Source organism: Triturus cristatus, chromosome 9 (genome assembly GCF_964204655.1).
Source record: "Triturus cristatus chromosome 9, aTriCri1.1, whole genome shotgun sequence".
Classification (NCBI taxonomy): domain Eukaryota; kingdom Metazoa; phylum Chordata; class Amphibia; order Caudata; family Salamandridae; genus Triturus; species Triturus cristatus.
This window is the reverse complement of record NC_140592.1, coordinates 1,021,153,692-1,021,167,892: the sequence shown is the minus strand read 5'-3', so window position 1 is coordinate 1,021,167,892 and position 14,201 is coordinate 1,021,153,692. Positions and strand designations below refer to the sequence as shown.

Sequence of the window (14,201 nt, the reverse complement as noted above, 5' to 3'; positions counted from 1 at the left end):
GAGAGATGGGAATACTAAATGTAGAGTGCAAGTGCGCTCTCGAAAAAAGATACCACGTCGATGGAGGGATAAAGAAAACATAAAATGGTTTCATGATGTCAACAGTGGAAGACTACTCCACAGCAACCAGTCACAAAATGGGTGAAAAAGTAATGCTCCAGGGGAGGGACAAACACAGTAGGGGCATAGAAGCAACAATTCGCAAGCACAGGATTATAAATTAACAAGACAGCCATCCAATAGGAAAGAAGAAAGTTGCTAGCAAAGTATGGAATACAATACTGCTTGAAACAGACAACGAAAACTGTCCTGATACTGCAAAATATGAAATACTTACAAAGTGCAAAATCACCTTTTAGACAGTATGTCCAGCCCCTCCCCCCATTTGGTTTGGTCAACATAGGCAAGTTTAAACATGGTGTGTGTCTGCAAGTTGTTTCCTGTTCCTCTTTTTAAAAAAAAACAAAAAACAACCAATGCCTTTCTATGGCAGATGAAAATACCCTCATTTGCTTTTCTTTTGGGTCAAGGGCCACATTAAGGCACTTCCGTTATTATCAGCAGGATCAGATACCATGTGATATCAGTTCCTGTAATGTCTTGATGGAGGTAAAAAGGGCTGCATGAGGCCCCTCCCCGTACTCTCAGCATTTGATTAAATTTAGTTACTGCTGGTTCTGGAAAGGCCCTGCCAAATAAAGGTCACCTCTGACTTTTCAGTCTTACCTGCTAACATTGTACTTTTTTCCTTTGCTTTCTAGAGTCGTAGACCTGGACTCATGATATGATGCCTGGGCAGATTCCAGAACCATCGTTGACGGCTGGCACCCTGCCAGGGCTGGGTTTCCTCAGCAGGATCCCCGGCACCACCATGTCCGTCAAGGACCTAAAATACCCCGGCTTCTGTGGCATTGGACGCATGATCTCCCCGCTACACTTCCTGGAGGTGAAACTAGGCAAGAGGCCGCAGCCCATCAAGAGCGAGGTAAAGTCATGGCAGGAGTGCCTTCCTGAGGCCACTCATAGTGTGATTGCTTCACACCACCCAACTATTTGTGCATCATTCCTGTAGATCCTTGCTCTAGAAAGCAAGACTGATAGGTGAAAGGATGGATTAGAACCTTTATAAAGCACGCTTTACAGAATCGCCTATCACTAGGTGACACTGGTGAGTGGATTATGAAACATTTTTCATAATTTGGTATAGTGCATACTGCAGGCACAACCAGCTTTTGTGCTCTCATTTCAATCCCACCTAATCCGGGAAGATTTGGGGTGCGTCCTAACATCACAAAGTGTGTCCCTTTCTGAACAGGCAGTTATACTCTTTATTTTATGTTTGAGGGGTGTGGAATTTAATAAAATGTCTGCTTGTCCATGGGGCAGGTTGCTTCATAAATCTACTTGTCCTGTAACAAAATCCACTTGTCCCTTTGGTGCCATGTAGTGCTGCGACAAATTGTCAGCAATCTCATTATATAAGATCTCCGATATAGCCTCTGCGATTATGCCAGGGTTCATACCATAGTAGTGTTTGAATACTTGCAATCCCCTTATGTTGCCACGTTTCCACAGATCCACATACTGGGGCTGAAGGTAGTGGTAAGTAACAATTCCAGGGTTAGAATGCATTTTTAAGTCTGTGCAAACCTACTAACTTGCATGTTTTAAGGGTTTTCAACAACTCTTCTCTAATCTTTACCCATACTGAGAAATGTTGGAAATGTATTCCTGACAATGGTAGACGTAAACCTTCTTCCAGAGCTGGAAATAAAGTGGTTGGAGGGAAAGGGAACTTGCAAACACTCAGATTTTCGCATGAGCAAATCTACACATGCATATTTGCTCATGCTAAAATGCAGCTCACTAATATTTTCTAGGAGTACTATTTCTTGTCCTGCTTCTGTAAATTCTTAGGAATTCACGAAAGCCGTATAGCTGCAGTTAGTGCAAGGACATATACCAAGGGTGCGCACTTTTGAGACTTTCTTTAATAATTGAGCCCCTAATTTAGTCTGGCGTTGACCATGACCATTTGTGTTTATTGAAATTCTGTCTCTCTCTGTATCGGCTGGCTTCACTGTGAGTGACAGCATTCTGCTCTTTCACAAGGAGCATATCGGCACACAAAGTAGTTTTGTTCAGTGCCATTAACTACTGTGGCAGTGTGTGCTTTTTGAGATCAAAAACAATTTTTGCTTTTGCCAATGTTTGTTATGATGGTGAGGGCCCGGCAGCTCCCACACCAATAAGGTTTTACAAAAACATGCCAAAACAAGTCACACATTGACAAAACTAAAAAGCTGACCACCAATTTCAGATCTACTGGCTTTGCCAATGCTTGATTATTTGTGTTTCTGATAATCTTATTGAAACTAGACACTGATTTTCCATTATGAATATTTTTGGGAAATACTAGCATGCATTAACACATGTTACTAAATGATGCTGCAAAGAAATGGTACCTGAGAGTTTACAGTAGTTTAGCAAAATGTTTTTTTTCCTGCTTTCATTTTTTATGAACATTTTATTTTGAAAGCACATTATCATCAATCTTGCTTTCAAGCTTCTGCAAATATTTGCATCTAATCAAAGCATTCTGGCAGGATTATACATAGCCTCATATTGCTAAACTTTGAAAACGTGTGTACAGATTTTTATACTGGAACCACTGTCAATAGTGCTGTCAGTGCTTACAACATTTACTTAGAGTGCTTACCCTAATAATAAAGGTTTTCAATTAATGAACCATAAATACAAGTTTAAACAGCACTAACATATGCACAAACATATTACCTTAACTGCAGATAGTGCTCTTCCCAGATCCATAATGTGGTACTGCAAACTGGCAGCCAAAGGGTTTGTGCTGCAGGGGGTTGGGCCTACTTGTCTAAAGGACAAAATACACATGAAAACGTTTTGCCCTTGACCCCAAACAATATGTCCTGGGTGTCGTGCTATAGGAATTCCACATCCCTTTGTTTAGCACTTACTACTCCTGGAATTCTAGGATGACATCTCACAGCTTAGGGTCTCAAAATGGAGTCCTCTTAGTCTGGATGCTTATCACTCCAGGGACCCTGCTTAGGCAAAAATAATTTCCCACATCCTTATGCTTACCCATCCCACACAACATTTCTAATTTTTTTTTATTATTGAAAGTAAATAACGCAGTCAGACACAGCTTCACGCCTACAGCCGGCGGCTAGATGTTAGGAAACACTTTACACAGCTTTAAGGCCAACATCCCAAGGGGCAGGCAGCATTACATATCCTAATTTTCCCAAAGGTTATATAGGAATCATAACATTGGTGTACTAAAAACAATTCGCATACAAGACCGTCATTGTTGACTGCAGTCAGGAATTTGTCCAATATCAAATAAAACCTAACGGTTATAGCAGAAGAATGTTACATATAGTTATCGCGTCCCTCATATCAATTGACTCCGAACCCAGCAGATCTCCCATCCAAACCAGCTGCACTGTCTGTAAGTCTAGGCTCCTCTCTGATCCCGCTTTGTAGGGAGCACCGTTGCATGCGTACCACAAGCTACTAATTATTGGGCTGTGTTGCTAATGGTCTCCTCAGGTTCTGCTGCTGTCTCATCGTCAGGCTCCACAGCTCCACTATGCAGGTATGTTGTGTATAGCCCCCAGAAGTTCTTAGGCCTGCTCTGGGGTGGGAACAGTTCACTGAAATTCTCCGATTGTGTACAGCAATAAAGCATATCAGGTGACCACTGTGTTATAGTAGGGATGGGGCCTCTCATCCAACACATTGCGACCCTGCGCTTTGCTATAAGTAGACCCATGTCAACCAGTCTGCGTATCGCCTTAGGTAGCTTTTTAGAATATCCCAAAAGTGCGATTGCAGGTTCAGGAGTACAATATTACCCAATTCCCGAAAGATGGATTCCCAGTATTTAAATACTCCAGGACATTGCCACGCCAGGTGCATAAAATCCGCTGCTTGGGCGTGGCACCTGTCACAGGCTGAATCCTATCAAAAAAACTACCTGAACGAGTCAAGTAGACAGGAACCTAACCGGGAGAGACAAAAGGTGTAGGAAACAATTTGATCCTTAAGGACACCGTTATCAGAAAGAAAGGGAAGTATTATCTCTTTCTATAGTCCCCTCACTCACCAGGGTTTCCCCACGGTGACATGCTTCATCATAGGGGTCCTCCCAGTCCTCTACGGACTGAGGCGTGCTACGACTTGCGGTGTTACGTAGGAGCACTAGAAATTTTGTGGACTATGTGTAGTGCAAGTGAAGTAGTGGTGGAGTGGGAAAATTAAAATAATCAGCTAGTGGGCTACAAAATAAACTTTATTGGTGCTCTAAGCTGAAAAAATTAAAAACGGGGTAATATGACAAGGGACCCTAACTATAATGGAAAGGTGTGCCTAGCATATCTTGAAGTCAACTAGTTTCGAGCTCCCCAGCTCTTCGTCAGGACGACACTGGGACCAGCCCAGTGTCGAGAAACTTGCCACTCCTAGTCAACCTTAATAAGGTGCAATAAGTGTGATGCCACAATAGTAAGGCATGCGTTTTTTAAAAAAATATACATACGTAATGTACGTTAGCACAATGGTTTAAGAAAAAGCAACACTGTGCCTCATGGTCCCCGCATACTTCTGACACCTACTCGAAGCCAAACCTCTCGGACCGCATTCGGAATGCGGTCCGAGAGGTTTGGCTTCGAGTAGGTGTCAGAAGTATGCGGGGTTCAACGTACAAATGTACGAGATCTCCGCATCCCCTCCAGTGACCATGAGGCACAGTGTTGCTTTTTCTTAAACCATTGTGCTAACGTACATTACGTATGTATATTTTAAAAAAAAACGCATGCCTTACTATTGTGGCATCACACTTATTGCACCTTATTAAGGTTGACTAGGAGTGGCAAGTTTCTCGACACTGGGCTGGTCCCAGTGTAGTCCTGACGAAGAGCTGGGGAGCTCGAAACTAGTTGACTTCAAGATATGCTAGGCACACCTTTCCATTATAGTTAGGGTCCCTTGTCATATTACCCCGTTTTTAATTTTTTCAGCTTAGAGCACCAATAAAGTTTATTTTGTAGCCCACTAGCTGATTATTTTAATTTTCCCACTCCACCACTACTTCACTTGCACTACACATAGTCCACAAAATTTCTAGTGCTCCTACGTAACACCGCAAGTCGTAGCACGCCTCAGTCCGTAGAGGACTGGGAGGACCCCTATGATGAAGCATGTCACCGTGGGGAAACCCTGGTGAGTGAGGGGACTATAGAAAGAGATAATACTTCCCTTTCTTTCTGATAACGGTGTCCTTAAGGATCAAATTGTTTCCTACACCTTTTGTCTCTCCCGGTTAGGTTCCTGTCTACTTGACTCGTTCAGGTAGTTTTTTTGATAGGTATATTAGTGGAGGGTGAACCTAACTTTAACCTCTACTTTCCCCTTATTTCTGGATAAATACAGGCTGAATCCTCCCTCAAACCATACCTATGTAGTCTCTCTGGGGTACAATACACTCTATTGACGTATTTGAAGTGTATTAGTCTATGCCTGCCATGTAATGAGATGCGCCTCGTGTTGGTGCAGCAGTAGTTCCACATAGAGTCATCTATTGTAAATTGTAGGTCTCGTTGCCAGGCCAGCCTGGCTTTAGTGTATTGATTCCAGGGCCGGACTGGCCGTAGCGGGCACCGGGCATTTCCCCGGTGGGCCGCTAGGGTGGGGGCCGATTTTGGGCCCCTGGGGGCCGTTTTTTCAGCATTGCTGTAATATCGGCCCCTGTAACAAAATTGGCCGAAACCGGCCCTGGCAAACAGCTCGGCCGCACCCCCATCGCCTGGGGGCTGGCCGAGCACTTTGCCAGTGCCGGTTTTGGTTCCCAGTCCGGCCCTGATTGATTCTCTCTGTGGGACATAGCTAACTTATATATGTTAGAGACTATCTTGCGGGGAGACTTCGTTTTTATAATATAAGACAGTTCCAGCACCTCTGGGGGCTCGTTCAGATCCTCCCCCAACAAGTCGCGCAGAGCCCTACGCACTCTATAAAACTGAAAGCGCTGTAACAAGGTGCCTGCTTCTGCCGTTCCCGCACCTTCCTCCTACGTCTTAACCACTCCCTCCTGCCGTTGTAATGTTTAATGTATGCATCGCTCCATACAGGGGGCCAGCCAAAGAGTCCATTCAATCGGCATAGCCGGTGAATACAGCAGCGCTCCCGCCTGTAGTTGTAACAGGCTATGCCAGGCGTGGCGTGTCAAGTTAATGGAATCTAGGATCACCGTTCTTCGGTCTATGGGCTCAAATATCGTGGCCGGGAGGGGTAGCGGATCGGCAAAGAGTCTCTCCATACGGAGAAACGGTATGTCTGACTTGCCATGGATCCAATAATGAGCTAGCGCACCTTGTGCCGCACTGTAATATAGATCAAAATCTAGCGCTCCCAGTCCCCCCATGTAATATGGTAATGTGAGCACCTGCCATTGTACTCGTGCTTGTTTACCCGCCCAAGCCAATTTTATCAGTAAAGTATTGAGTCTATGAAAAAGGAGCGTGGCAAAACTATAACGATATTCATAAAAAGGAACAGGAATCGGGGCAATATCACCATCTTCATAATGGCCACCCGGCCAATTAGAGACTACGGCAGCCTGATCCAGGTCTCAACGTCATCCTCCAATTTAGCAATTGCAGTACCATAGTTTTCTCTGAACACAGTCTCTGAATCTGTGTGCAGTCGAATACCCAGGTACCGAATTGCGTCCGTGGACCATTGTAAAGGGTAATCCATCTCGAAGCGTTCCATAACAGGGGTGAGCGGTAAGATGATGAATTTAGGCCAATTGACCCGCAAGCCCGATAGAGCCCCAAAGTGCACTACCTCCCTGAGGACCGAGGAAAGATTGTTTTCCGGGTCGCGGACATATAATAATGTGTCATCTGCATATGTAGACACTACGATCTTATAAGTCGGGAATCTGATACCTTTATGTCCATGATACTCTCTAAGTGGGCACGCCAGGGGTTCAGCAACCAAGGCATATAGTATGGGGGACAATGGGCATCCCTGCCTAGTCCCCCTGGATATGGCGAAGTAGTCCGTAACCAAGTTGCCCAACCTTATTCGCGCCGTTGGTGCATTGTACAATATGCCAATCAGTTGTAGGAAGACCGAACCCAATCCCATCCTAGTCAATACTTGTCATATGAAAGACCACTCGACTGAATCAAAGGCCTTCTCCATGTCAAGAAAGACCGCAACCGCCCTAGTATCTTGTTTAACGTGCTGCATCGTTCCAAACACTGTGTGTAGGTTGTAAGTATGGTTCCTATCAGGAATGAACCCTGCCTGCTCCGGAGCTACCAGTACTTGAGCCAGGGAAGCTAAGCGATTAGCTAATATCTTAGCGAACAACTTGGTGTCTACATTAAGCAATGAAAGGGGCCTACACGACCCACATTCCTCTGGAGGTTTACCTGATTTAGGGATGGCGACTATAATCGCCTCTCTCATGGTCCGAGGCATTGTGCCTGACACACACATATCATCGAATAGCTCTGAAAGATGGGGGAGCAATAAGTTAATAAAGGCTTTATAAAATCCGACCGTGAGGCCATCCGCCCCAGGGGCGCTGGTTGTTTTCATTCCCGCCAGGGCCTCTATTATTTCGTTCTTTTCAATGGGGTGCATAAGGAACTCTCTGTGCGTATTGGTGAGGAATGGCAGTTTTATATGTTCTAGATAATCAAGAATTTCATCGTCTGTGCCTGAAGAGCGGGAAGTATATAATTCCGTATAAAATTTTTGAACCTATCCGCAATGTCTGCGTCTTCAGTCAGCATCTCTCCCTCCGCCGACCTAAGCCCAGTGATCAACATTTTTCTACGCTTAGCCTTCAAAATTTGTGCTAGTACCGAACCAGATCTGTCCCCCTCCCCGTAAACATGAGCTGTTGTATATTTGCCCAGATGTTTGACTTCGCTATCTGCAGCTTCATGGTATTCACCCAGCAGGTCTTTTATTGCGCTTGTGAGCTCCTCGCCCTCCCCAGCTGCTTGACGTGCTTCAAGGGCTCCCAGTTTCTGTTCTAGGTCCGCCAAACTCTGACGTATAGATCGGAGAACCCCAGAGTGTTTGGCCATGGCCACACCCCGTATATACACTTTGAAGGCCTCCCAAACGGTCTGTAAGCTATCCACCGAACCTACATTGGTAGCAGAAAATGTGTCTATGGCGTCTGCAAGCTCTTCTTTGAAGAGGGGGTCGAGTAGCGAATAAGGGGGAAACCGCCACGTGAACGGCGGTATATACTTCTTGGGTGTAGCAATAACCAGCAGGAGAGGTGAGTGGTCCGAGAGGGTGCGTGGAAGTACCAGACAATTACGAATCTGCTCCATGAGTGATATAGTAGCTAACCAATAATCTATACGAGTATGTAGATTATAATAGGCGGAATAATGAGTGAAACCCCCCTTATCAGGGTGACGCATTCGCTATACATCACTAAGGCCCATTCCAACCATAACATTCTCCAATGTTCTAGCAGCTGCCACGGGCCTCCTCGCCAGGCCTCCAGACCTATCCAGATCAGGATTCCTGACCAAATTAAAGTCTCCTCCCCAGAGGAACTGTGTGTTAGGGTATCCATTTGTCGCATTTGCTAATGATGTGAAAAACTCCGGGCAGTCATAGTTGGGTCCATATACATTCACTATGATCAGGTCCACACCCCTACCCTGGCATCTAGAGATTACAAAGCGGCCTTCACCATCTGAAATCAGCTGCTCAATCGTGTAGTCAGATCTAGGGTTGACCCAGGTGAGCACCCCTCAGGCATGCGTCATAAATCTTGAGGTATTAATGTTACCCAGCAGGCCCCTACTATGTAACATAGCGCTAGTTAGTGGGAGATGTGTCTCCTGAAGTAAGGCTATATCTATGTTCCGCCTACTCAAATAGCTCAACAGTTTGCGTAATTTACGGTAATCGTTAAGCCCTCGGACATTCCACGTCAGTGCGCGGAGGGAGTCTATCGTCTTCCGAGCGCTAACCCCACTAGGTGTCGTTATCTTGAGTTTCAATTCTCATAATGCATCCTGACCTGTGCAGCATGTATGCAATGTGTACACCATCTAGTGACCAAACTAAGACCGCAAACAACCAAAACAACCTTACAAGTTCCCTTCCCCTCCCACCCCCACCCACAGCAGAACACCCCCAACTCGGTCGCGTAGCATCCCAGAAAACCCCCACTCAGCCCCCCTCTCCTCTCCCCTAAACAAAAATTACCACTCTAGTGCGTGTCACTCGTGGGCAGAGGTCGCTCGACTGACAGAGAAAAAATGCTAACATTTTCTTGCCCCGTCCCTCGCACGCCGTCTTACTTAGATATCCAGCATTTATTTATTTTTTTTAAACAATTTTTATTCATGTTAATTGTACACCTCTTGTCAGTACAAGCATCACTCTCGTAGACACAACTGTAACCACATCGTTCATCTTACAACACCCTTGATAGTACTGTTATGCATTTAGGTCTAACGTGTCCACACACCTCATTTCACATCGTAGAGTCTCTACCATCCCCTGATGCCACTATCCCATATAGCGTAAGGATGCCAATGTTCTATTCACTCAATTCCGAATCCGAGTCTGATAGATGGGGTTCACATATATTACCCCTAAACGTGTTCCATTTTCCCCAAATCCGCTGCCATTTCTGGGGGCAACCCCTGTTAATACAGACCGCCCTTTCCGCAATCATGGAACCGTCCAGGTCTCGACACAACCGCGTGTGGGAGGCGATTGACTGCGCCCCCCAGTGTTGTGCAATATTCCTCTTCGCCAACGCCAGTCCCATGGCTACCCAGGTTTGTTCGGCGTGTTTCAGCAAACACATCCGTGGCTCAGGGGGGACATCATGACCGGTAACCCGGGAGACCGTTGCCATGGCCTCCCTCCAATATACAGTGATGCCAGGGCAGTCCCATATAGTATGGTAGAAGGAGCCTTGGAGGCCACACCCCCGTAAGCAGAGCGGAGTATCCGCCCTCCCTATTTTGTGAAGTGTGGATCTAGTGTAGTGTATCCGGTGTAGTATTTTAAGTTGCACCAGTTTTATTTTGGATGGGGTCGCCACCTCCCGCGGGGACGCCAGCGCCTCCTGCCATTCTTGTTCGTCCATTTCCCCCACCTCAGCCTCCCATTTTCTTTTAAGGATCCCTGTGGGATCTTTTTGGTGGTTCACCAGTTTACGATATGTCAGCGATATAGCTTTCTTGACTAGGTGGTCCGTGAGCAATCGATCCTCAAGTGGGGAGGATTCGGGTAGGACGGTCCCCTTAGGTATGGCCTTCCTTAGTGCATGTTGTATTTGCAGAAATCTGAACTGCTCCGTCCGTTTAATCTGAAACTCCGTCTGCAACTGCTTGAACGGGATCACCCCACCCCGCTTCCAGAGGTCTCCGACCCTGGAGACGCCAATGAGGTCCCACCCCGCAAATCCTTTACTTAGGTGTATCATACCTATCTTGGGGGAATCCCACAACGGCGTCTGCCGAGTGATCAACCCCTCCCAACCCAGCTTGCGCTGCGCCGTGTACCATATCTGTACGGTGTGTGCTGTGGGGCCTGTTAGCTTATTTTTCCAGGATTTATCGTACAAGGCGCGGAGGACTCCCTCCGACCCCAGCATCTGCCTTTCCATCCGTAAAGCCGGGTCGTCTTGCGGTGCGTGTAGCCACAGATTAATTATAGTGAGTTGGGAGGCCCAATAGTATAGACGTATGTTGGGCAGGGCGATTCCACCATCATACCAACTCCGCACAAGCTTACAGAGAGCTATGCGGTGAGGCTTACCCTCCCACAGCAGACAGCTCACCTCTGCCTCGACGGACTGGAAGTAAGAGTCTGGGACCGGTATGGGCATGTTTTGCAGTGCATATAAAAACCGAGGGAGAGCCATCATTTTGAACAAAGCTGCTCTCCCCAGTAGCGTCAGTGGGAGGGAGTGCCACTGCTTGACATCACTCCGTAGTCTCCTCAGGGGCGGCAGCAGGTTGCGTTCAATGAATTGTACAGGATAGGGCGTGATGTTAATACCGAGATATTTGAAACCATCCTCCGCCACTTATATCGTCACTCCTCTGTGCAACCGTGATGTGGGCCCATGTAAGACTTAGAGCACTGATTTCGCCCAGTTGATCGAGTAACCGGAGACTCTGCCGTAGGACTCGCAAATGTCAAGTAGGCTACCTATAGACCGCTCCGGTCGTGTCACGTATACCAAGATATCGTCCGCGTATAGCGAGATACGGTCGTCCCAGCCCTCCGTCCACTTTAGTCCTGTTATCACTGGATCCCTCCTTATCCATGCCACCAGAGGTTCCAGCACCAGGGCGAATAGCAGTGGGGAGAGAGGGCACCCTTGTCTAGTCCCCCGCCCCAGCACAAAGTCCCCAGACAGTCGCCCGTTCATCGCCACCTGCGCCAGAGGTCCTGTATATAGCAACCGCACCCATGCACAGAATCTGGGCCCGAAACCAAAACGCGCAAGCACTGCAAAGAGAAAAGGCCACTCCAACCGGTCAACAGCCATACTTGCATCCAGCGAGAGAATGACTGCATCTTCGTGGATGTACGACCCACTGGCCAGTATGCCGTGCAATTGTCTGAGATTTATTGCCGTGTTTCGCCCAGGCATAAAGCCTGATTGGTCTGGGTGAATGAGTGCTCACAAGTGAGGCTGTATACGGGTCGCTAGTACCTTTGCCAATATTTTGGCTTCCTCATTGAGGAGCGAAATAGGTCGGTAGGAGGTACACTCTTGAGGGGGTGTCCCCGGTTTTAGTATTGCTACCAATGCCGCGACCCTTTGGTCACGGGGAAGTATGCCCTCTATCAGACTGGCTTCATACATTTTCAGTAAGTGCGGAACCACCGTATCCGTCTCCCGCTTGAACAACTCCACTGGAATCCCGTTCGGCCCCAATGCTTTCCCCGACTGAAGGCCTTTAACGGCCAAGGCAACCTCCTCTACTGTGAGGTCCGCCTCCAGTGCCAGCGCGTCTTCCGGAGTCAGTCGTGGAAGTTGTATGTCATTTAGGAACGCTAAGTTGTCCTCGACGGTAGTCGTTGCAACAGAGGTGTACACTTTTTCATAGTGCTTGGCAAAGGCCATCACTATGTCGTCAGGGTTTGTCACGACCTCCCTTGTGGCCAAACTTAGCCGTGCCACCCAGCGGTTGTCTCTCTCTTTTTTGTCTAGCCACGCTAGCAATTTGCCCGCTTTGTCCTCATCTCATATACCGTATGCTGTGTTTTGATATCCAGCATTTTCAACTGAGCAATCCTTAGCCATTCAGGCTAGTGCAAAATAACATAGGCCTTCCCTCTTCCCTGGCCTGTGCCCATCGTCCCAAGTTACCATACGTTTGTATTCGTGCAGGCTGGGGTAGTCACCTCGGTACCTCGACCAGCTTCGTGCACCCACCAGCCAAACTCCCAAGCAGCTCGGCCAGGTATCCTGTACTGTCCATAGGTTCTCGCCCTGCCTGCGGGGAGGATTCAGTTCCATAATACCACTGATGATTCACTGGCATTATCCACCAGTGATGCAAGGGATCTGGTGTTATCAGTCAAAAAGTATACCACCCATAGGACCGCCCATCCTCCCATCACTTAGCGCCCCCCTGTTATACTTATCGTCAAATGGGTGCAAGTCTGCTTCAGTCCTGTTCTTCCTACGATCCTCCAGTCGCTTCGTCAAGCAGTGTTGCTCAGGGCTCCAGCGCTGCTCTTTGGACCAACCCTTTAGGGTCTTCTGTAGGGCTTTCGGGTCTGTAAAGATGTGGGAGCGGCCTTGTCTATTGACTCGTAGCTTAGCAGGGTATAGCATGGCGTAATCCAAGCCCAAGTCACGTAATTGCTTTTTCATAGGAACAAATTGTCTGCGCGCCTCCTGCACACTTATAGTGAAATCCGGAAAGAGCGTTATCGTAGAGCCTCCGAACACCAATGCTTGCTTTTCACGTGCCAGCCACAGGGCAGTGTCTCTGTCCCGGTAATTGAACAGTTTTGCAATGATTGGTCGCGAGGGTGCTCCCGGGGGCGGACGGGGCCCCAGGGAATGATGTGCTCTCTCCACCACAAACACATTGGAGAAAACTCCTTCCCCTAGGAGGCTGACCAGCAGCTTCTCAGTGAAGCGTTCCATATTACCAGTTGAGGTCGTCTCCGGATGGCCTGTGATTCTTAGATTACAGCGCCGCGAACGGGCCTCCAAGTCTTCTGTTTTATCTTGTAGTACACGTAGGACCCTCCCAAGCTGTTTGTGTTCGGAGTCCAACGTGGTGTGCGCCTCCTCTACCTCTGTGAGCCTCCGTTCGGACATATCCAATCGCTCTGCGTGTTTATCTAGAGGTTCCACCATTCTATCCATCCTGTAGGAGAGAGCGTCCATTTTTGTGCCCAGGGAGGTGATACCACTTTGCAAACTCCTTTCCATGGATAGGAGCAGACGACGGATGTCCGGGTTAGTGTCTTCGGGTACAGGGGCTTGAATCCTGGAGGCCTCATCTGTGGTGGAGTCATGCGATTTCGGGCGTGTCTGCTCGAAGGAGATTTTGGGTTGGGCTCTATCCACTCTGCCTCTGGATGGATTCGCCAATCAAGAGCCCGCGCTTCCTCCGCACCAGTGCCCCGTTCTCGGAGTGGTCAGGATGATCGTGGTGCACGTCAGGCGGTTCCGACCCGAGGCCACTAGCTATCCAGGCAATCGTCTCCTAAACCAGGGTGGTTCAGTAGGTCTGTCACCACGGGTCCACTCCTGCAGCCAGTCTCAGCCTCCCGGGCCCCAGGGTTATGTGTGCGCTTACAGTTCACCAAGTTGCCGACCTTGTTCAAGGTGTAAGCTTCAGCAGGACGTACCGTTGTTGCCCCCATGCTCTCTCTCAGATCTTTTTCCTACTCTGGAAGTCTCCTCCTGGGCCACGCTCCGCAGGTGGGCTATGGTCCGGCCCAACTTCAGCGTCCTGCCTCACCGGTCCGAGCCTCCTTCACTCAGTACTGCTGCCCTGGGGCGCGCGAGCGCTCTAGTTCAACACTGTCCGAAGGCTCCCCGGGTTGCTCGCTTGTGTGCCACTCCCCGATCCCCAATACCTCAAGGTGGAACACCTCGGCCAAAGTTCAAACTG

General features: G+C 48.0%; 1 protein-coding gene across 2 annotated transcripts in view; it reads left to right on the top strand.

The window, feature by feature from the left end:
* Nucleotides 1-14,201, top strand: part of JDP2 (Jun dimerization protein 2) — an 80,669-nt gene that overhangs the window by 33,853 nt on the left and 32,615 nt on the right. For both annotated transcript variants that reach the window (XM_085626725.1, XM_085626724.1), the window contains exon 2: nucleotides 762-985. In XM_085626725.1, the coding sequence (XP_085482851.1) occupies nucleotides 785-985 (201 nt within the window). In that variant the 5' untranslated portion in view covers nucleotides 762-784. The remainder of the gene's footprint in view (nucleotides 1-761; nucleotides 986-14,201) is intronic.